Below are 24543 nucleotides of genomic sequence, written 5' to 3'. Positions count from 1 at the left end.
AAAGACTGTCATTATCATTGTCAACTCCAGGTGGAGCCACCACCAAGGCTGACACCGGCATATTGGGCATAGGCACACGTCCCACGTCATCCATGGGCAAAGCAGGGCCAGTACCATCAGGCACCGCGTCACTGACCGATACACCCACGTCAAATAAATCCCCCCGAGCACTACCCGTCATGTCCGTCGTAAGTGCATCTGATGGAACAACTCCCGTATGCACATTCGCCAGAACGTCCGCCACAACAGGCCCCGCTGAAACGCAAATGACATCTGATTTTATTAACATCTTACCCCCTCCAGGTCATTACCGAGGATCAATGACACTCCCTCGACCGGAAAACGGCTATCCACCCCGATTACGACCGGTCCCGACACCTGATCCGACTCTAAATTAATATTGTGTAGCGGCATTCTCATAACCTGTCTCCCAAAAGCTCTGACCCTTATCCCAGCATGTGCCCTTGATCTGTTATCAAAGGGTAACACATTCCTTTTTTTTTTTTTTTTTTTTTTTTTTTATTATTGCAAAACAAAATTATTAAAAGTCAGTACTCAACACACAATGCATAATGAAACTAACAATTAAGGTGGCTAAAATGACATGCAAGTACAGAAACAGAAAACAAAAAAAAGTATATAATAATATTTTACCGTATACAGTGTATATCCAACGAAATTACCAATTATACCAATGTCTTATACAGGATATACCCCTGTATTACCTATTATCTAAAACCCTAGACACATATGCTCCAGCTCGAACCCCCCCCTCCCGGACCCCTCCTTGGATAGTACCTCCATTATCCCTCACTCCTAACCAGACATTACCATTATAAGCTAGCTTTTATTCTCTCCACCACTTCTAACCACATTGACATTTTGGATTCGTTGAGACCCAGAATTCTTGCTGTAGATATTTCTTGATAAATCACATCGAGATATGTAAGAAACCAAACCTTCCGGCACATTTTTTCCGGTTGAAACCAGCGTGATGCAATCAGTTTTTTAGCTACTGTGATACCCGATAAAACCAATCTCTTTAGCTGTGGATTTACTGCAAACTCAAAAACATCATTCAATAGTAATACAGAGGGGTGTACTGGTATATTCCAAGATACGAGTTTTGATAATTGATGGGTCACATCTTTCCAGAATGCCTTAACTGGTGGGCAGTCCCAATACATGTGCATAAATGTCCCTTCGTCTCCATTTGTACATTGGGAGCATTTTGAGTCTTGTTTAAGACCCATTCTGTTCAGTCTTATAGGAGTCAAGTATGTCCTGTGAATATAGTTAAGATTGATTTGTTGATGGTCCGGGTTCCTTGATGTAAGACGGACATTTGCCCATGCTCCTTGCCAATCAAAGTCACTTTCCAGGTCTGGTATATCCCTCCTCCAGACAGAGTCTAGTTGGAGGGTTTCATACGAGGACGTTAGTAATTGATAATAAAAACCTGATACAAAACCTCTCGATGTCTCTCTTTCATAGAAGAATTTGTGGTATCTGTGGTGTTCAACTGGTATGTCTAATGGAACACCGTGAGACCTCAAACATAGCCGTAACTGTAAGTAAAAAAGCCATGTGGACTCGGTGAGATTAAATTTTGTGCATATCTCTATAACTACAAAAACCCTGGTTGTTAAAAACATCCCCTAATGAGTGTATGCCTTGCTCTTCCCATATAGGGAATCTTATAGGACGTTTTTCAATTAAGAGTGCATTGTTATTGAATAAGGGAGTGTGATTGTGCCATTTTTGTGGGTTAGGATATTTTTTGTGTGTTTCACGCCATATCCAGATCGCATGGGTAATTATGGGGCCAAATTTCCGCTCACAGTGCTTTTTTTTTTTTTTTTAAACTTTGGCCATTTCCCTGGCTCTTTTATATGTTTATCGCATTTTTTTTTTTATACTTGGTCAAGTTCGACCGACAGAAGCAGGCTGAAAGGGTTCAGATGGGGGGGAAGACACTCTGGGAAAGGCACGGCTGCAGCCCGGGATTCGAACTCGCTCAGCCCCAGATCCGCGACGAGCACGGTTGTCCACGGCGCTGAAATAGCACTCGCGGTACGTGGTGAGCTACTGGAGCTCCCCTGCTCACAGTGCTTGATTGGTAGTTTAGTGTGTGCTATGTCCTTCAGTCTATGTGGGGCTACTATGTTTTCTTCCAATTTTCTCCAGGATACTAATGCTTGGGGATCAAACCAAAATGTCAATGGTCTTAATGTGTACGCCTTAAAGGATAACTCCACTATTTTGGGAAATTAGCTTATTTAACATCTTCCCTGGAGTTAGACAAGAAGATGCATACCTTTTTTGTCTCTGTGCGTGCATTTTAGCTTTGGGAATAGATGCTCCGTTAGCATAGCTTAGCTTCATCACTGGAAGTGAGGCAGGACAGTAGCCTTACAGTGCCTTACAGTGTATTGCAAGGTCTGACATTGACCAAACTTGATATGCATGACCTTGGTGGGCTCTAGGTCAACTCCTGAAAAGGGGGTCAATGTCAGACTTTGCAATCAAAAGTTAGGGGGCTAATAACCCTTGCCATAATTTCAGTGCGCCCCTAACTTTTGATTGCAAGGTCTGACATTGACCCCCTTTTCAGGAGTTGACCTAGAGCCCACCAAGGTCATGCATATCAAGTTTGGTCAATGTCAGACCTTGCAATACACTGTAAGGCACTGTAAGGCTACTGTCCTGCCTCACTTCCAGTGATGAAGCTAAGCTATGCTAACGTAGCATCTATTCCCAAAGCTAAAATGCACGCACAGAGACAAAAAAGGTATGCATCTTCTTGTCTAACTCCAGGGAAGATGTTAAATAAGCTAATTTCCCAAAATAGTGGAGTTATCCTTTAAAATATTGGAAAAAATCTGGAACTGCCATGCCACCGTCTGCTTTATTTCTCTGTGCGGTGGATCTTTTTATACGTGGTGGTTTGTTATTCCAAATAAATTTGTATGTGGAGGAGTGTAATCTTTTCCAGTAACCCTCTGGAGGGGGTAACGGTAGCATTGAACTGATGAAGTTGATTCTAGGTAGTACATCCATCTTAACTATTGATACCCTTGCCTGTACTGAGTTTTTAAGTTTTGCCCACCTGTCCAGGTCGTCTTTGATTTTGTTCTGTATTTTTGTGTAATTGTGCTTCACCGTTTGTCTTATGGTGGGAAATATTTCCACACCCAAGCATCTAAAATGTTTTACCATAGGTATCTCACCTGGGAGGGTTGTATCTTTTTTTGCATGGGTGTTAACTCTTTCAATGCCATGCCTGGTTTTCCATTTTACCGCTTGAATGCCACCATCCGCGCCAATGTTAACGTTAATATCGCCTAATCTATGTTTTAAATTATGGCTATGTGTCTAATCTGCCCATCGCATTATCAAAGACTATTTTCCAGACAGTGCTGTGAAGGCAGATTGTTTTTTTATCGCGTCGTTGCCGTTTCAGAGCAGTTAGAAAAGCCCCCGTTTTGATATAAAAAACAGCTCATTCTGGAGCATTCTATGAAAATCGTCTTTTAGTGGAATATTCCACAACGTTGATATTCGTCGGCCTTTTTATGAATCGTTTTCAAATAAACGCTAGATGATCAATATTATACGTGCACGCACGCACATTACGGCCGCGCGCGGATAATCGCCTCGTTGATTTCCTCTCGGAGTTTTACATTGAAACCGAAAGAAGACATTTCACAAAACAGCTTATAACTTCATCAAACTTACTCTGATTATCCTACCACTGATAACATAGAGTCCTTACCTGACATCAGATGGTATCCAACTGGTATATTCCAATTCCTGATCACCATTCGAAAAAATCGATACGTGTATGGATCCAACGCGACACAGTGGATCTCTATGATCCGCGGGGATCTGAGGCTCCAGAATGAACTCTAGTAACCCCGGCTTGATCAGTGAACTGGAAAATGTGGAGTACCGGATTTTTTTCCCCATTCATTTTCATTGAGTCCATTCCAAAATCACTTATGTCATCTGGGAGACGACAGGGGCGCTTTTTTCCACAGTGATCACCGGCGCAGCTCGGCAATACTCGGGTAGGCTCGGGTGATGCAATAATTTTTCAGATCGCAAAAAAAGAAAAAAAATAATAATTCAGAGAAATCTCGTGAGTGGCTAGCAACCACCTATAAAAAAACACGAGAAATCTCGTGAAGGAAAGCCGACTTCGGCCAATTTATTTTAAATCCCGATAAATCACCAAAGTTCTCAATCAACTTGAGTAGATGAGGCAATGTGGTGTTGGGGCTTTGCATGAACAATATTACGTCGTCCGCATATAAACTAATTTTATGTTGTGTGCCCTTGATTACGATTGGTTCTATGGATTGGGATTGTCTTATATATTGTGCTAAAGGCTCTAATGATAGATCGAATAGTCCGGGACTAAGAGGGCAACCCTGTCTGGCTGAGCGTGATACCGGAAAGATTTTGGAGATGAATGTACCTGTTGTAATCATGGCCGATGGGTCTTTGTATAATACTTTAATCATATCAATGAATCCTTTTCCTAACCCCATCCTTTCTAGTACTGCCCATAGATACGACCATTCCAGCCTGTCAAAGGCTTTCATAGCATCCAGGGACAGCATCGCCTTAGGTATGGTGTCGTCCTTGTCTGCATCTAGTACGTGCAGTATTCGTCTTATGTTATCAGTGATCAGGCGACCTCTTATGAAGCCAGTTTGGTCCGGATGAACTAAAGACGTCATATGCTTTTGTAATCTGATGGCTAATACCTTAGAGTACAGTTTGACATCGGTTCCGAGGAGGCTTAAGGGTCTGTAACTACCGCACTCGGTGGGGTCTTTGTCTTTTTTGAGAAGGACTGAAATGAGTGCAATATTGTCGTTTTTATGGAAGCTCCCCTCCTTGACTGAGTATAAGATCATATTTAGTAATAAGGGTCCAATTATGTCCCAACAAGAAAGGTACATTTCTGATGGGATACCGTCTCTTCCAGGAGCTTTACCATTTTGCATTTCGGATATGGCCTTCTTGAGTTCCTCTAGTGTGATCGGTGTTTCTAACTGTTTAGCGTCATCCTCTGAAAGTTTAGGGAGAATAATTTGATTAAGATATGTGTCCATTTTGTTTTGATCGAAGGTCGTTTCTGATTTATATAAGTCGGAGTAGAATTCTTTGAATGTATCGTTTATTATTTTGGGGTCTGTTTCAAGTACTTGTTGTGCTCTAATGGTAGTTATATCTGCAAATTTTGCATTAATTCTTAATCGCATGGCTAATAGGTGATAGGTTTAGAACCTTGGGAGTACTGCTGTTGTCTTGTGCTGCGTATTTGCATTTCCGATTGTTGTCTGCATTGATCTCTGTTTTTAGTACGTTAACTTGATTTTCTAGTCTAGTTGAGTTGTTGTATTTTAAAGAATTAAATAACGTTGAGTAAAGCGTTTCCAGTTCAGACAGTTTTGTGCATTGATTCTTGCGCATTATGGAGGAAAATCTATCAGTGAAATCCTTGATCATACCCTTTACCGACATCCATATTATTCTGGGGTCTTGCACCGAGTTTGCATTCTCCCGTAGGAATACAATGAGAGCTTCTTTGAGTTGTGTAATGAATTCCTTGTTATTAAGCAGCATCGAATTAAAACGCCATCTTGGGGCCCGGGAAGATAGTATACCAAATGTTGCTTTTAGGAGTAAATAACAGTGATCTGATAGTGCATTGGGTATCATTTCCACTTCATATTTATCAAATAGTCTCGGGGATGCAAAGACATAATCAATTCTGGATAATGTGTTATGTCTCGCCGATCGACAAGAGTACTTTCGGGTCGTGGGATTAAGTGAACGCCATAAATCATTTACACCTGTAATCTTTGACCAATCCTTTAATGCTTTAGATGAATTTTTTTGTTCGCTGGAAAAGGCGAGGTAAGATTTGTCCATCCTTGGATTCCAAATGGCATTAAAATCCGCACCTATTATAAATGAGTAATCGGGATGGTTTAACATTTCATCGGTTAGTGTAGTGAAGAAACCCTCTTCGTACAAATTTGGGGCATATACCGCTGCCAACGCTATTTTCCTGTTATTGTGTACAATCCTACAGTAGCTATAGTTATACGCCCATCCGCATCCGACCATACCCCCTTTAATTCAATATTTAACTTACGTCTGACGACTATGGCTACACCTCGAGTTCTCGTACCAAAAGAAGAGTGACTAATATTATGATATGTGTTATCCGCTAACGTATCTATGTCTTCCTCTAAAATGTGCGTTTCGCCTAGTAGAGCCACGTCCACATGTTCTTTTTTCATCAGTGTGAGCACGCTTTTGCATGCTCACACTGACTATAGACTATAGTATTCCTACGGATAACCGATTGAGACGCAGCAGTGTCTCGTAAGATAGTTACAGGAACTTTCCTACCACCTTTGCAAAATGATACCAACCCTCTGCTAATAAAAGGTAAATAGGTTGCCATGCCTTTACCCATAGCAGTGGGCGTCGCCGTCGCAACCAACGATATTTGTGGCATCTGCGTGGTAGGACTGTTAACCCTGTGAAGGAGAGCATAACAATTGTCCTTGATGTGCCCTTTCTTCCCACAGTGAAAACACACGCGAGTGTCCCCCCCCCCATTCCTCGCTCACTAACTCCACCTGCGTCCGCATGTTTTAACTGCTCGCTACTGCCAGAGGCTACCGGTTTGCCACCGGAGCTCCACCCCGGTCTGTCCTCCCGACTAGGGCAGTCAGGCTTGACAAACAGCACCCTCAATGTTCATTGATGTACATCGCCACATTCTCGGGCAAACAATATGACTTAAATTCCTCCAAAAGAATGAGCTCCCGCATTTTTGCCAGGGTGTCCACTTTCTCCGACGCGCACCACCGATGAAACAATAATTATTTTTCGTATGAAAACTCCACATAGGTCTGCAAGCTGTTCTTCCTCAGAGCACGGAACCGCTGCCTGTATGCCTCAGGCACCAGCTCATATGCCCTGAGAATTGCAGCCTTGACCACAGCGTAGTCCTGGGTATTTGGGCATAGCGACGCATACACATGTTGCGCTTTACCTGTAAGGACGTTCTGGAGCAGCAACGTCCAGTGTTCGATCGGCCACCTCAGTGTCGTGGCTACATTCTCGAACATGGACAAATATTTATCCACATCCTTTTCTAGAAACTGTGGTACTAGACGTAGGTACTTAGTTACATCGAACCTAGGTTCCTCAGGATGTGCCGCCCGTGCCTCAACCACAAGCCTCCTGAGTTCGAGCGTGCGCGCGTGAGTGCGTTCCGCCTCAGCTTGATCACGGTCGACACGCTCCAACTCATGCGCGCGAGTCTGTTCCGCCTCTGCATGTTTTAACTGTTCGAACTTATACTCTAGTTCTAATTTCCGCAGCACTAGTGAGCTATCAGAGACTGGGTCTAACTCCTCCTCGCCAACAGAGCACTGCAGCACCTCCTGGGTGGTCAGAGCCTCCACAAGTGCTACCCGCTGCTGCTCCTTCCTCATGACTGGGGCAAGCTTAACCCCATAGTGCTCCGCTATCCCCACCAACTCATATTTTGTGCATACGCCCACTGTTGGCCTATCCACAAAGTCTCCTACTTTATCGGCATCTTTGCGCCACTCAGGAATAAACAGGGGGGGAGAAAGAAAAAACAAAACCCCAGGAGAACAAAAAAAACTGATCCGCCCCTACCACTGAATATGACCAATCAATATATACAAAAGAGAGAAACAACAAAACAAAAAACAAAAAAAAACGGATTTACCCTATACGTCTGTATAGTCTGGTCCTACATACTTTGGCCACCGCTCCACTACCGCAGTGCTTAGGGCAGTCCCAACCACCAACCACAAAACACTGTCACTATACATAAGAAATATAGAAGAGCACTGGTATGACCGCCTAATGCCTATTGCCTCCACACCTAAAAGTATTCGCAAATTAACAACTGTCGTGTGTCAAAAGAAAACCTAAGCCCATCCCCAAACGTTCTCATCCCTCACTATAATGCCCCCTATGTAACTAAAAGCTAGACACACGCCGGCCTAGGAGGAGCCTGACAGGATTTTTCTAAAATCCCGACCGCATATGGTGTGTCCCCAGGCGACGGAAGGCACCATAAAAAATTGCCCAACTGCCCTAGCTGGTTGAGAACACTCCCTGTTGGAGAATCATTTGCCAAGGGGGTCTAAAACATGGGCCACACACACGACACTGCCAACCATACTTCACAGTGTGGGTCAAGCCTAGCGGCCACCACCAAATTGTTTGCTCAAACCAGTTTGGCACGAGCCCCCATGTTACGTTGTCATTGACATTCTTTAAGCTCGATGTCGAGTCAATGCAACACAACAAAGGAGACAGCAGTCAAAGTAGTTTTATAATAAATATTTAATGAAATAATTACCGTGAATGAAATGAAGAATAAACTAAAGTAACAACAGACAAGAACACATAATATACAGACAGGATCAGCATCAGACACAGGGGAAGACAGAACACTTATACATGAGGGAATGACGAGACGAGACACACCTGGGTTGATTACAAATGGGTACACCTGGAAGGGGAAACGATAAGGACTACAAAACCAGGACAGGGAACTACAGCTAGACATAACACATCACACTGGAAACTCCTGATCAAGGCACACACAGACCCCACACGTAACAACACCCCTGCCTTCAGAGCAACTAGTAGAAGTTTGGCCGAGTCGCATAGACCTTTTCAGTGGAATTAGGTTGTAAATAATACCGTTTTCGTTGTTGGAAAGTGTATTTTGTTACTTTTGACGATGCTAGGCTGGTCCATATCCACTTCCAGCCATTGTGCTAAGCTAGCTAGTGGTCTGCAGGGCTCTCTCTGTACTGCATGCACAGAGATGAGATCTTCCTGTCTGACTCTGGGGAAATCATTTCCCCAAAAGTTGCCATGTTAAGGGTTCCATTCTCTGTGTAGCTCAATGGGTAGAGCAAGGCACTAAGACTGCCAAGGTTAAGGGTTCCATTCTCTGTGTAGCTCAATGGGTAGAGCATGGCACTAACACCGCCAGGGTTAGGGGTTCCATTCCTTGTGTAGCTCAATGGGTAGAGCATGGCACTAAAACGCTGTCAGGGTTAAGGGTTCCATTCACAAGGCTATAGCTCAATGGGAATAGCTAGCCGCAACAGCAGCTCACAGTATGTTATGTTGTCAAATGTTCTATACATGGATGACCTTTGACCTATCACTGAGATCCAGAGTCTGTTGTACTCCCGCATGCTGCAGTAGCCAGCTAATAGGCATGTGGTCCAGACGATTCATGTCAAAGTGGGCAAAATGCACCTTTGAGCCTGCAGTAGAGAGGGAGAGAGAGAGAGAGAGAGAGAGAGAGAGAGAGAAAATAATAATTTCAGTTATTATACTGAAACATATGTAGTGGTCAAGACCTCATCTCTGGAACCATAGATACCCCTGCTGGCCTCTCATTGGTTCAACTTTACACCAATCACCAATGTCAACACTCGTTAGTTTTAGTTAGAATGTTTGTTGAGCGGGTAGGTGATTGGGTTTTTTCTAGCGAGAGAAGCAGGCAGATCTGTGGTGAGAGAGGACACGTAGAATTAGAAGTCAAGCAACCGTTGATATTTACCAGGTATTCCAAGTTGACGTCACACATGCTCGACTCAGATTTCAGGGGATTTCATGCAACTTAGATTTCAGGGGATTTCAGGAAGAAAGTGAAAAGGGAGCCCTGGTGACAAGTTCTGCACAAATAACATTCTTTATAGTCAAAGAGGAGTGTAGTTTAAGGGGCATGCGTTCCTCCTGACATTTTGTAATTCAACTACAAGGGATCAAATTAATCCCACCAGGACTGTATCTCCTGTGTCTCCCTCTCAGCCTTCCTACTGTCTCAATAAAGAACCATCTCTCCTGTGTCTCCCCTACTCTGTCTCCCTCTCAGCCTTCCTACTGTCTCAATAAAGAACCTTCTCTCCTGTCTCTCCCCTACTCTGTCTCACTCTCAGCCTTCCTACTGTCTGTCTTAATACAGTAGATGGGTTCCTTGACCATGTCAGACTCGATGTGCGGCGTGCACATCAGAGGGCGGAAAAGGAGCATAATCCTGGTCACAACACAATATATTTACATGTGTTAGCCATGCTAGCGATCTAAACAATCGGTCCATGCTCAGGTTTGCTATGTAACAGGTGAAAGACTCACACTAACAGCCACGTGGAGTGGCGTGGTTTCTCCACAGAGCCCCGCTGTACTTATTTGAGCACAGCCACTCAGCGCCTGTCGAGGGCAACTCAGTCATGTGATTCAGTGGGTACTGTGCTGATTGTCTCAAACACAGTGTGTTTCCAAACAGGAAACCCAGCTACAAAGAAACACCCAGGGGAGTGGACACGTAATTTTTTTCCGTAGACGCATTTTGCGGAGACGCTCTCTGATTGGCCACTGACTGAATCTCTCTGATTGGCCACTGACATGTGCGCCCAATCGCGTGACGAGCTGTGTCTTTGCCCATTTCCGGGTCTAACAGCCTGCAAACGACCTAACGCCTAGTTTATCACTGGTTAAGCTTAGGCGACTCTTTCGAAGTTGGTTAAGGTTAGAGTTTGGAATCAGGGCTGGTGTTCTATCGCCATGCTCTAAGACAAACTCTAACCTTAACCAACTTCGAAAGAGTGCCTAAGCTTAACCAGTGTAGAAACAGGCGTCACACGATTGGGCGCACATGTCACTTGAAGTGGCCAATCAGAGAGCGTCTCCGCAAAATGCAGCTACGGAAAAAAATTACACAGAGTGGACTGCCCACAATTTCCTTTTAGGAGGAAACAAGGACACACATAGATGCCAAGCTTTCTCACATACTGTAGTGAACTGGAACGTGCCAGTGAGGCGCCACTAGCGGCAGGGTGGCTAAGTGTGAGTGAATTACAGATTGATTTAATGAATGAGTGAATGATTGAATGAGTGAGTGAATGATTGAGTGAATGATTGAGTGATTGATTAAATGAATGAGTGAATGAATGATTGGATGATTGAATGAGTGAGTGAATGGGTGAATGGGTGAATGATTGAATTAGTGAGTGAGTGGGTGAGTGAGTGAGTGAGTGAGTGAGTGAGTGAGTGAGTGAGTGAGTGAGTGAGTGAGTGAGTGAGTGAGTGGGTGGGTGGGTGGGTGGGTGGGTGGGTGAGTGAGTGAGTGAGTGAGTGAGTGAGTGGGTGAGTGGGTGGGTGGGTGGGTGGGTGGGTTGGTGGGTGAGTGAGTGAGTGAGTGAGTGAGTCAGTGAGTGAGTGAGTGAGTGGGTGGGTGGGTGGGTGGGTGGGTGGGTGAGTGAGTGAGTGAGTGAGTGAGTGAGTGAGTGAGTGAGTGAGTGAGTGAGTGAGTGAGTGAGTGAGTGAGTGAGTGAGTGAGTGAGTGAGTGAGTGAGTGAGTGAGTGAGTGAGTGAGTGAGTGAGTGAGTGAGTGAGTGAGTGAGTGAGTGAGTGAGTGAGTGAGTGAGTGAGTGAGTGAGTGAGTGAGTGAGTGAGTGAGTGAGTGAGTGAGTGAGTGAGTGAGTGAGTGAGTGAGTGAGTGAGTGAGTGAGTGAGTGAGTGAGTGAGTGAGTGAGTGAGTGAGTGAGTGAGTGAGTGAGTGAGTGAGTGAGTGAGTGAGTGAGTGAGTGAGTGAGTGAGTGAGTGAGTGAGTGAGTGAGTGAGTGAGTGAGTGAGTGAGTGAGTGAGTGAGTGAGTGAGTGAGTGAGTGAGTGAGTGAGTGAGTGAGTGAGTGAGTGAGTGAGTGAGTGAGTGAGTGAGTGAGTGAGTGAGTGAGTGAGTGAGTGAGTGAGTGAGTGAGTGAGTGAGTGAGTGAGTGAGTGAGTGAGTGAGTGAGTGAGTGAGTGAGTGAGTGAGTGAGTGAGTGAGTGAGTGAGTGAGTGAGTGAGTGAGTGAGTGAGTGAGTGAGTGAGTGAGTGAGTGAGTGAGTGAGTGAGTGAGTGAGTGAGTGAGTGAGTGAGTGAGTGAGTGAGTGAGTGAGTGAGTGAGTGAGTGAGTGAGTGAGTGAGTGAGTGAGTGAGTGACATTGCAGACAGCAGCAGCTAGTGGTTACCTGGGCCTGCTACGAGGGCCCCTCCCTGCTGCAGCTGGTCTCCCTGGAAGTCGAAGGCAGGGCTGGTCATGGCTCTCCATATGCTCCTCACCAGACCCACCATCACACCTGACTTCACGTGGGGGCTGGGCCGGGCTGTACCACCGCACACAGACACGTGCACATTCACAAAGATGTGCATACATGTTACATTACACACACACAGATAGACACAAGTGCACGTGAGCAACAATGAGTTCTAATATATATTTGGATGAGCACACACACACACACACACACACACACACACACACACACACACACACACACAGGTATAATAGATGTTTTTATAACCATCTTTTAAAAGCATGGGTGATATAAACAGATATAGATAGGTTTCTTGTTTATAAACCATGTTCGAGTTGCCCCCTACCTGTGTGAGCTGCTGCGCTAAAAAAGTACAACAGGGCTTTATGGAGAAACCATGTCACTCCTCTGACTAAAAGTATAATGTAGCTCTATGCAGAAACCATGACACTCCTCTGACTAAAAGTATAACAGAGCTCTATGGAGAAACCATGACACTCCCCTGTCTAAAAGTATAACGGAGCTCTATGGAGAAACCATGACACTCCCCTGTCTAAAAGTATAACGGAGCTCTATGGAGAAACCATGACACTCCCCTGTCTAAAAGTATAACGGAGCTCTATGGAGAAACCATGACACTCCCCTGTCTAAAAGTATAATGTAGCTCCATGGAGAAACCATGACACTCCCCTGTCTAAAAGTATAACAGAGCTCTATGGAGAAACCATGACACTCCCCTGACTAAAAGTATAATGTAGCTCCATGGAGAAACCATGTCACTCCCCTGACTAAAAGTATAATGTAGCTCTATGGAGAAACCATGACACTCCCCTGACTAAAAGTATAACAGAGCTCTATGGAGAAACCATGACACTCCCCTGACTAAAAGTATAATGTAGCTCTATGCAGAAACCATGACACTCCCCTGACTAAAAGTATAATGTAGCTCTATGCAGAAACCATGACACTCCCCTGACTAAAAGTATAACAGAGCTCTATGGAGAAACCATGACACTCCCCTGTCTAAAAGTATAACAGAGCTCTATGGAGAAACCATGACACTCCCCTGTCTAAAAGTATAACAGAGCTCTATGGAGAAACCATGACACTCCCCTGACTAAAAGTATAATGTAGCTCCATGGAGAAACCATGACACTCCCCTGTCTAAAAGTATAACAGAGCTCTATGGAGAAACCATGACACTCCCCTGACTAAAAGTATAATGTAGCTCTATGGAGAAACCATGTCACTCCCCTGACTAAAAGTATAATGTAGCTCTATGCAGAAACCATGACCCTCCCCTGACTAAAAGTATAATGTAGCTCTATGCAGAAACCATGACACTCCCCTGACTAAAAGTATAACAGAGCTCTATGGAGAAACCATGACACTCCCCTGTCTAAAAGTATAACAGGGCTCTATGGAGTAACCATAACTCTCCCCTGTCTAAAAGTATAATGGAGCTCTATGGAGAAACCATGACACTCCCCTGTCTAAAAGTATAATGGAGCTCTATGCAGAAACCATGACACTCCCCTGACTAAAAGTATAACAGGGCTCTATGGAGTAACCATAACTCTCCCCTGTCTAAAAGTATAATGGAGCTCTATGGAGAAACCATGACACTCCCCTGTCTAAAAGTATAATGGAGCTCTATGCAGAAACCATGACACTCCCCTGACTAAAAGTAGTTTAAAACGGCTAGATGTCATTTTCCCAAATCAGCATGGCTGTTCGTGTGAGTCTCTCGCCTTTTACACATCTAGCTTTGCCATGGATTGATTGTTTAGATCGCTAGCATGGCTAACAAATGCAAATATATTGTAGTCTGCCCCGTTGTTCTGACCAGGATTACGTTCCTTTTTGCCTCCTTGATGTGCGCGCACACTGAGTCTGACGTGGACAAGAAACCTGTCTATATGTAGATGGTTTAACAGCGTACAGAGACAACATGTCTCTGTGTATGTTGCCAAGAGCATTTAGTACATATATCACACACACCAACATATGAACAAACACACACAGGACTACGATTAGTTCCAACTTCAGAGCAGCTTGACTTAAACTGCAGTAAGACACTGACTGACCTGAGTCTGAAAACGCTTCTCCTCTTCTCATGCCTAGCTTTTTATAGATGTGTCTTTCTGGGTCCACATATATTTCATAAGGAAACCCTGTCAGGGAACAGAACGCCTGCAGACAGACAGGACATGCTTAAAGAATATCTTGACGGTATATGGTAAATGGCTGCTTTTTTATATAGCGCTTTTATCCAAAGCGCTTTACAATTTGTTACTCACATTTTACCCATTCACTCACACATTCACGGCGGAGGCAACCATGCAAGGTGCCAACCTGCTCATCGGGAGCAATTAGAGGTTAAGTGTCTTGCTCAAGGACACATCGACACACTGCCCAGGAGGAGCAGGAATCGAACCGGGAACCTCCGGATTGCCAGACGACTGCTCTACCTCCTGAGCCACTGTCGCCCCTATATACTACTATCTACTATGCTAATAGTCTATACTACTATAGTCTATACTACTACCTACTATGCTAATATATATACTACTACCTACTATGACAATAGTCTATACTACTACCTACTATGCTAATATGTATATACTACTACCTATGCTAATAGTCTATACTACTACCTAGTAGTATAGACTATTAGCATAGGTAGTAGTATATACATATTAGCATAGTAGGTAGTACCTACTATGCTAATATGTATATACTACTACCTACTATGCTAATAGTCTATACTACTACCCACTATGCTAATATGTATATACTACTACTTACTATGCTAATTAGGGGTGGAACAGTACGCATTCTAACCGTGTACCGAACAATAGACACATGCCCCGAACCGTGGAGGTCGTACTGATTACCGAACGGTACGCATTCAGGGCATGTGTGTATTGTTCGGTTATATAACGTTACGTTAGTTACGAGCTAACTAACTTTAGCCGCAAGCTAACTAATGTTAGCCGCAAGCTAACCGTGGAAACGCTCACAGAGAAGTGACTCCACGACACCAGTTAGATTAGTGGGGAAGGGGGGTATATTGACGAGTTAATACTTTGACAAATGTTGCCTATATTTTTCAGTCAGTTCGGTCTTTGTGTGCCAAACATTATTAAAGGTAAACCTTTTCTTTTTACCAAATAAATGAGAAGCATGTTTAAATCAGCAATGCCTCCCCTCTTGCTGTACCAAAATCTCTCCTAGCTCTAACCGTCACTGTCAAAATAATGTGCCTTGAGAATAACTGAAAAGTTGGATTATTTTTAGGCTATATATCTTATGTTGATGTATGGTATTTTTGGAGTGTTACATTAATTTTTCTTTTTAAACAATGTATAGCCTACCGAACCGAAAACCTAAAACTGTAATACGAACCGAACCGTAGATTTTGTGAACCGTTCCACCCCTAATGCTAATATGTATATACTACTACTTACTATGCTAATATGTATCTTACTATGCTTGTCTATACTATTATGCACTCAAGGACGACACTGTTGGATGAGCAATACCACTTGCCCTTAGCTGCCAGAGTTGTACCCTTCCTGCTGACTTGTTGTACAGAACTTGTAAGTCGCTTTGGATAAAAGCGTCAGCTAAATGACTATTAAATATAGGCAAAACATTATACAATTATTCAAAAGCAATAATCATAATAAAATCGCCTACCTCTATGTGATGATGAGAAGACTGTCCAATCACCACTAGCCTAATGTCAGCCTCCTGCAACAATACCAAATATAGATTATATATTGATAAGGGTTGGCAAAGACTTGTCATTTATCAATATAATACAATCTGCTAACTGTTGATGATGAATCCTGATGAATCCTGCTGGGTCCCATGCACATGACAAGAATATACTAGGATGTTTCATTAGCCTAGGTAGGCTACCGGTACTTTATTTAGCTAATTGCCATTTTCTAATAATCAGTAAAGGAACTATTTCTCATTTGAGAATATTCCTTCCAGGGCAAAGATACACAGCACACTCAAATCTACAACAACTTGACCGCCTTTTATTTTTCAATGGCAATAAATCTGTGAAGACACATCAAATGCCAAAACGCATTTGACTCAGAGTTGTCTATTTTATTTATATCAGCACAGCAGTCATTTGTTTATACTTCAGAAATATAATATTTAGACTTGGTCCTCAAAATGAATGAGGAGTCTGACACCTGGGAGGAATGGTGGTGTTGACAGTAGACGACAGCAGTGGTCACTATAGCTTATAGATGTTCTTAGAGGCCGACTGCTGAAACTTGACATGTTCTACAAAAGTGAAATAATCCCTTTAAGCTTCTTATTGTGCACGTCTTGTTAAATGAAACGCATTTGAATTGAACTACAGTCTTACCAGAAGGTATAGGCTATGAACACCATAAATCAGCAGGTTACTCTCACCGTCAGTGCAGCACTAGGGATTCTGCTCAAATCGTCCACGTATTCCTTGCAGCTGTAGCACAAGAAACTCTGCGGAAACAATGGATCAGTTGATTACTATGCGATTCATATCCGGCGATCCTCGTGATAAGGAGAAGCATGGAACTGGCTCGCTGATAACAAACTATCATTACACATGGGCAAAACAGAGTCCATTCTCTTCGGTTCAAATAACAAACTCAGCAAGACCGACGGCTTCTCAGTTACAGTGGGTGACAATATTGTCACAAGGAAAGATGAAATTACCTACCTGGGTTCCATCCTAGAGGCAAATCTTTCCTGTGACAAAATGGCATCCAATGTAATAAAAAAAGTCAACCAACGAACTAGATTCTTGTACCGGATCTCCTCTCTGGTAAACAAGAATATTGGAAAAAACTCAGGGAGTTCCGGTTTGAAATGTCTGAGTGAGCAGCCATTGAAAAAAGCTCCCGGTCGCAAATCAAAACAAACGTGGAATAACATGATCTGAAAACGAAAAAAGTAAGCATTCAATGACAAAAGCGAGGAAGAACAAGTGGACAAATGTGAAAAGAAAAAAGACCCCAGAAGAAAAGGAAATAACGGGACGACGTGAAGAAATGGCGCAGCTACAACAAGCTAACACGGAGATCCCCAGCTGGGCTGTGGAACTCGGAGCTAGTATTCGGGACATACAGGCAAGCATGCAAACTAGCGTGAAGGTAAACGAAGCGAACACGCAAAGCATACAGAAAAGTATAGACAGACTCAGAGAAGAAGTAAAGAAAGGACAAGACGAACTCAAAGAAGAAATAAATAAGAGACTTGAGTCAATTGACGAAAAGTTGCTGAAACAGGAGAAAGACACGGTGGCGTTGGAAGAGAGAACGGCCGAGACTGAAGAATGGAGTACAGAAGTACAAAAGGTTCTAATGGAGACTCTCGAGGAACAAGGGAAGATGAGAGAGAAGTTAACTGACTTGGAGGGGAGATCAAGAAGAAACAATATAAGAGTGTGGGGTCTGAAAGAAGGGCTAGAAGGAGCCTCGATGTCCAAATATATGGAAAGCCTAATCCGGGAGAAACTGGACATGTCAATGTCAGAACACACCGATATGGGAATACAGAGGGCACATAGGATACAAGCACTGAGACCTCAGACGAATGGACCACCGAGAGCAGTCATAATTAACTTCCTGAGGTTTGAACTCAAGGAGAACATTCTTAAGAGAGCCTGGCAGACGAAGATCGATGTGGAAGGACAGAGAATTTCCTTTGACCACGACTATGCAGCGGAGGTGGCTGCAAAGCGCCGAAGTTACGCGGAAATAAAAAAGGATGGAGAGAGGACGCCGGGACGAAGAGAGGGGGGAAAACCCACATATACTACACCCACCCCGATGGAGACTGGAGAAGACGCGCAGGTGGAACAGAGTCGAGAAGAGGAGGACGGATGAGAGATGGGGATTGGAGATGATTCGAGACAGAGCAGCTGAGGAGAGTGACAGAGGGGCATCGGAGAGAAGCACAGGAAGAGCGCGAGGGACCACGATACTTCAAAAGGAAAGATAAGTACAAAACAAAACCTTAAAGGAGACATGCGTTGCTATTCCTAGCAGTATTTGGGCAACTTTACACAATTCCTGTGAGTCTATTGAAGACATCTGTAAGGTTTTTTTTTTTTTTAAATGCATTGTTTTATATTTCTAAGTACTCAAAACCATAATTTTTCAGCTTCAAGATTTCAGGCTGTTATGGCCTGGCTCCGCCCATAAGCACTTTGAGTGACAGTCAGTCCACACAGTCTGCGACTGGTAGAGAGAGAGAGAGAGAGAGAGAGAGAGAGAGAGAGAGAGAGAGAGAGAGAGAAAAGACAGGCCGTTATTGATAAGGCCCCCTCCCTCCCTCTCTCCTCCTCTCCCTCTCTCTCTCCCTCTCGGGTGTGCCGCGCGGCAGCTTATGGGGGGGGGACCTCCCTTCCTCCCTCTCTCTTCCTTTTTTTCCCTCCCTCACTCTCCCGTTCGGAGGTGTGTGCCGCGCGGCAGGTCCCCCCCCCCCCCCAAGTGCTCCCGAATGCTCTCTATCTCTCTCTCTCTCTCTCTCTCCCTCCAGAGTGCATGCAGAGTATGAGGAAGTGGTTTCCACTCGCTGTGTACAGTCAGTCTAGGTAGATTGTGGGCGGGCATTAGCTACAACCACAGAGCCAATCACATCACTGTATGCTACCCAGAGCCTGAGAAACGTCACGCAGGCCTTCAAATCAGGATGGCCTAATTTACTGGAGCAGGAAATGATCTGAGCTGAATCAGAGCAATCCGCCAATATGGTATTTAGACACTAAAACACATTGATACTAACTCCTATTACTATAATACAATGCTAGAGACTGAGACATACTGGCATGTGATACACAGTACAAATGAATGTGAACATGAAAATGACTGATTCTATGTCTCTGACAGAGAGAAAAACACACGTTGGACAGATAATACATTAAAAAAATAAAAATAAAAATATCCATATTACCGGGAGCTCAAGGGCAGGGCAGCACACAGACAATGCTGGACTTACATGGTGAGCTTTTTTTTTTAGCCACTAGGGGGAGCCCTCTCACTAGGAGAGCCTTTTCTCCCCACCCCCCAGCAGGGGATAGAGGAAAGAAAATAATTACCTCTGACACCATGGAATTGTCAAACTTTGTGAATGTTGTAAATGTTTTTTTTTTTTTTTTTTTTTTTTTATTATTGCAAAACAAAAATTATTAAAAGTCAGTACTCAACACACAATGCACAATGAAACTAACAATCAAGGTGGCTAAAATGACATGCAAGTACAGAAACAGAAAACAAAAAAAAGTCTATAATAATATTTTACCGTATAGTGTATATCCAACAAAATTACCAATTATACCAATGCCTTATACAGGATATACCCCTAATACCTATTTTCTAAAACCCTACACACATATGCTCCAGCTCGAACCCCCCCCTCCCGGACCCCTCCTTGGATAGTACCTCCATTATCCCTCACTCCTAACCAGACACTACCATTATAAGCTAGCTTTTATTCTCTCCACCACTTCTAACCACATTGACATTTTGGATTCGTTGAGACCCAGAATTCTTGCTGTAGATATTTCTTGATAAATCACATTGAGATATGTAAGAAACCAAACCTTCCGGCACATTTTTTCCGGTTGAAACCAGCGTGATGCGATCAGTTTTTTAGCTACTGTGATACCCGATAAAACCAATCTCTTTAGTTGTGGATTTACTGCAAACTCAAAAACATCATTCAATAGTAATATGTTTATTATAGTTCTTTGAATGTAAGTCGAGTAGAGTTAGCAGTGGCTACAACTACAAATATTATTTTATGTGACATGGGTAGAACGGGAGATCATTTCGAATGGAAAGATGACACAAATTAAAGGTATTAAGATGATGTCGCTGAATGTTAATGGAATGAATAATCCAATCGAAAGGAGTAAGGTAATGATGAAACTTAAAAAAGAAGAGGCACAGGTTATTTTTCTACAAGAAACCCATCTGATACCACAAGAACATGAAAAACTGAAGAGATTCGGATACGAGAATATGTTTTATAGTTCTTTTAAACAGAACCTTAGGAGAGGAGTAGCTATATTGATTAAGAATGCAGTGAAGTTTGAATTGATTAAAGAAGTGAGAGATAAAGAGGGGAGATATGTAATGGCCAAGGGGAAAATGGAAGGCCAAATGGTAACATTAATGAATATATATGCACCCCCAGACAGTGAGAAATACCTATTTGAAACAATCTTTGATATTATAGCAATGGAAGGGGAAGGCGTTTTAATCTGTACAGGAGACTTCAACGTAGTATTGAATTACGACATGGACACGACAAGCACAAAGAGATGGAGAACACACATTAGCAAATATATGAATATACAAATGACAGAATTAGGAATCACAGATATATGGAGAGAAACACACACACTAGAATACACACATTATTCACATCCACACACAACATATTCAAGGATAGATTACTTCCTCATGACAACAGGGGACAGATACAGAGTAGAAGATTGTAGAATAGGGGTAACAGACATATCAGATCACAGCGCAACATATCTGACAGTGAATCTGGAAAGTAGATGGAGAAACACAGTCTGGAGACTGAACGTAGGTCTATTGAATAACAAAGGCTTAGTAGACGAAGTAAAAGAAGACATAATAAGATACAGAGAGGAAAATGATAACGGAGAGGTAGATCCAAACATTCTATGGGATGCAATGAAGGTAGTAATATGAGGAAAATTGATAGCAAAGGCAGCACTACTCAAGAGGGCCAGAATAGAGACATACCAGAACTTAGTAAAGAAACTGAAAGAATTAGAGAAAAAACACCAAAACTCAAAGAACCAAGAGACACTTAGGGAAGTAAAAGACGTTAGAGAAAAGATAAACAAAGAATTACTGACAGAAATTGAGAAAAAGGCTAGATATGTGAAACAGACATACTATGAAGGAGGAACGAGAGCGACCAGACTCTTAGCTAGACGAATCAGAATACAACAGAAACTAAATACAATACACACAATAAAAGACACAAACACAAACAGGTTACTAAGATAACCAGCTGAAATAGAGAAGACATTTGTAGAATACTATAAGACACTATACACACAACCGAAAGCGGCAGGAGAAGAAGAGATAGAGACATTCTTAGAAAAATTTGATTTACCATCGATAGGAAAGGAACAGAACAAAATATTAAATGCAGAGATAACAGAACAGGAAGTGGGAAATGCGATCAGTAAAGCAAAGAACAATAAGTCACCAGGTAGCGACGGATTCCCTTCGGAATTTTACAAAACATTTAGACAGGAACTGAGGCCCATATTAGAGGCAGCATTTAGACACACAATGAAAAAAGGAACAATGCCACCCTCATGGAAAGAAGCCATAATTACTACGATTCCAAAGGAAGGGAAGGGTAAGGAACTATGTAGTACCAGTGTCAGACCAGTGTCCATACTTAATGTAGATTACAAGATGTATACATCGATAATATCCAAAAGATTTGAGACATTTATGCCAGATATTATAGACGAAGACCAGACCGGATTCATTAAAGTAAGAAAAACACAGGACAACATAAGAAAGACAGTGCAGATAGTAGAGGAGATACAAAAAGAAGGAGGAAGTGCAGTACTAGTTAGCCTGGATGCAGAAAAAGCATTCGACAGTGTAAGCTGGATATTCCTATATAAAGTATTAGAGAAATTTGGACTAGACAAAAACGTGATGAAAACAATTAGGGCATTATATCAAGAACCAACGGCAAGGATTAAAGTAAATGGCAACCTGACGGACCGGATCAAACTAGAGAGGGCTACAAGACAGGGCTGTTGTCTTTCGCCGACGCTCTTCAATATATTCATCAAACCACTGGCTCAACTAATTAGACAGACCGAGGACATCAAAGGGGTGGAGATAAGGGGAACAGAACATAAATTAGGACTGTTCGCAGATGATGTGATAGTATTTATACAACGGCATGCAAATTTCTCGATTCTGATTGGCTGAAACAGTCCATTTACACGTCTTTATTGGCAACAATCCACGGTCCTGGGCTCAGGACCCGCCCACAACCGAATCACATATCACTCCGCCGGCTCACTCCGGGAGAAAACAAGATCGCGGACAACAAATGGATATGTTGATAGCGCCATAACGACTAAATATGAAGCGATTCTGTCACTGCGAATGTGTTAGTCCTTTAAACAATGTTGGATGATGTAATTGATGGGTCTTGAGTCATTCTAGAACAAAAAAAAAATCGCGATTTGATTGATTGATTAATTTGCATTTTTTTTTCAATTTCTTTTTCCTTCTCTCTGACTGTCAGCGCTAGCTCTAGTCTCCACCCACCGCCACACACCCCCCCCCCCACACACACACACACCTACACACACACACACACACACACACACACACACACACACACTCCTGTCTGCAACGCGGGTCAGACTGAGAGAGAGCTGGGTGCTGCGCTGTTCTAAGTGAGCATGGCCTATTGAGTTGATTGATTGCACATTTTATTACTGTATGCTTGGTTTCCAACTGGTTAAGTTTAGGCCCTCTACAGTAGGTTTAAAAAAATTTATAAAAAAATAGGGCGAAGAAAACGTTTTTTTCCTATAGGGCAAAGAAAACTTTTTAATTTGTTTTACCTACTTTCTATAGAAGCATCTAAGAATGAAGTTCTATGGAAAGTAGGTCTGCATTCCCTTAACAATTGTGTGTATTGAGCCGTACTGTATTGTACCCATTCTGTATCTTGTAATAAAATTTTCAATCAATCATTCCAATAATACACAGTTGGATGTGTTAGTTGGTTGGATGCACTTCAAGCTGCTTCCACATGAGGCAACTTCTCTCAATCATTCCAATAATACACAGTTGGATGTGTTAGTTGGTTGGATGCACTTCCGATCTGCTTCCACATGGAGGCAAATTGTCTTTTTTGTAGTTGTGGGAACTACTTTTTCTGGCGGATGGTTTTTTCAATAAATCTTCGATTAATGTGTGTTTATTGTATAGAAATAAGGTTGGATGAATGTGGCAGTTGTATAAAAGCTTTACACCACTTGCAGTCGTGATTTGTGAACAATAAACCATGCCTAGGGGGGTCTAACGACCACCCCTAGGCATGGTTTATTGTTCACAAACCACTCCTGCGCGTGATGTAATGCTTAAATATAAGACAACCAGACACAAGCTTCCCGACACTGATGGATTTACTGACAGAATATGGATATTACTCAGGGTATAGACTTAACGTAACGAAGACACAGACCTTAACATTGAACTACACCCCAACGACAGAGATCAAAGACAAATACAAGATTAAATGGGATATGGACAGGATCAGATACCTAGGAGTGAATATTACAAGAGGGGTGGAGGGACTATATGATGCAAACTATACACAGATTAATCAGAAAATCAAAAGAGACCTAGAAAGATGGACAGTATTGCCTCTAGACTTTAGCTCAAGGATCGAAATTATAAAGATGAATATATTACCAAGGTTACTATACCTATTTCAGGCTCTACCTATATTAATACCACAAAGCCAGTTCAGGGAATGGAATAAACAGATATCAAGATTCATATGGGGGGGGAAAAGGCCAAGGATAAAATATGTGACTCTACAATTACCAAAGGAGAAAGGAGGAATGGCAATACCTAGTTTAGAAGATTACTACTACGCAGCACAGCTGATAATAGTAGCATGTTGGTGCAACGAGAATTATGCAGCCAAATGGAAAGACATAGAAACAAAAAATGAGGGACTCAAAGTGCAGGCACTAATAGGAGACAGGGAGCTATACAGAAGAAAGGAACAACTAATAGACCCAATTACCAAATTCACTATAAATATATTTACATTTACATTTACATTTAGTCATTTAGCTGATGCTTTTATCCAAAGCGACTTACAAGTTCTGTGCGACAAGACAGCAAGAAGGGTATAACTCTATCAGCTGAGTAACAATGTTCATCAAAGTGTTGCGTGTTACAGTGTAGGTTAGTTTATTAGGACAAGTGCATGACATTAAGGTTAGTCGGGGTTAGATTTTTTTTTTTTTTTTTATTGGAACAAGATAGTAAAGAAATACAAGCTAGAAAAAGAAAACCAAGATACTGAGATGGATAACGCACAACAACAAATTTAAACCAGGGATAGAAGATCATGGGTTCAAAAGATGGGAGAGGGGGGGCATAACGTAAGGTTATGTATATAACCAAGTTCTATGAATTCTGGTGACGCTCAGCGTCAGTCTGCACTGACTTCACTTTGTGCACGTGCACTGAATAAAAAATTCCACAATGTACCTTTACATACCAACATTCGTCTGGCCACACCCCTAT

The 24543-nt window shown here is 42.6% G+C and overlaps 1 protein-coding gene across 1 annotated transcript in view; it reads right to left on the bottom strand.

The window, feature by feature from the left end:
* Positions 1-8255: 8255 nt before the first annotated feature.
* The window catches only part of prxl2c (peroxiredoxin like 2C), a gene marked incomplete at its 5' end in the record, with an annotated part of 30197 nt that continues 13909 nt past the window's right edge, over positions 8256-24543 (bottom strand). Inside the window, 5 exons of the mRNA XM_084308077.1 lie at positions 8256-9359; positions 12110-12244; positions 14263-14368; positions 15878-15931; positions 16616-16684. Of these exons, the coding sequence (XP_084164203.1) occupies positions 9229-9359; positions 12110-12244; positions 14263-14368; positions 15878-15931; positions 16616-16684 (495 nt within the window). The 3' untranslated portion in view covers positions 8256-9228. The remainder of the gene's footprint in view (positions 9360-12109; positions 12245-14262; positions 14369-15877; positions 15932-16615; positions 16685-24543) is intronic.

Source organism: Notolepis coatsorum (assembly GCF_963971535.1).
Source record: "Notolepis coatsorum genome assembly, chromosome: 2".
NCBI lineage: Eukaryota > Metazoa > Chordata > Actinopteri > Aulopiformes > Paralepididae > Notolepis > Notolepis coatsorum.
The sequence above is the reverse complement of the archived record's forward strand: the minus strand, read 5'-3'. Positions and strand labels throughout refer to the sequence as shown.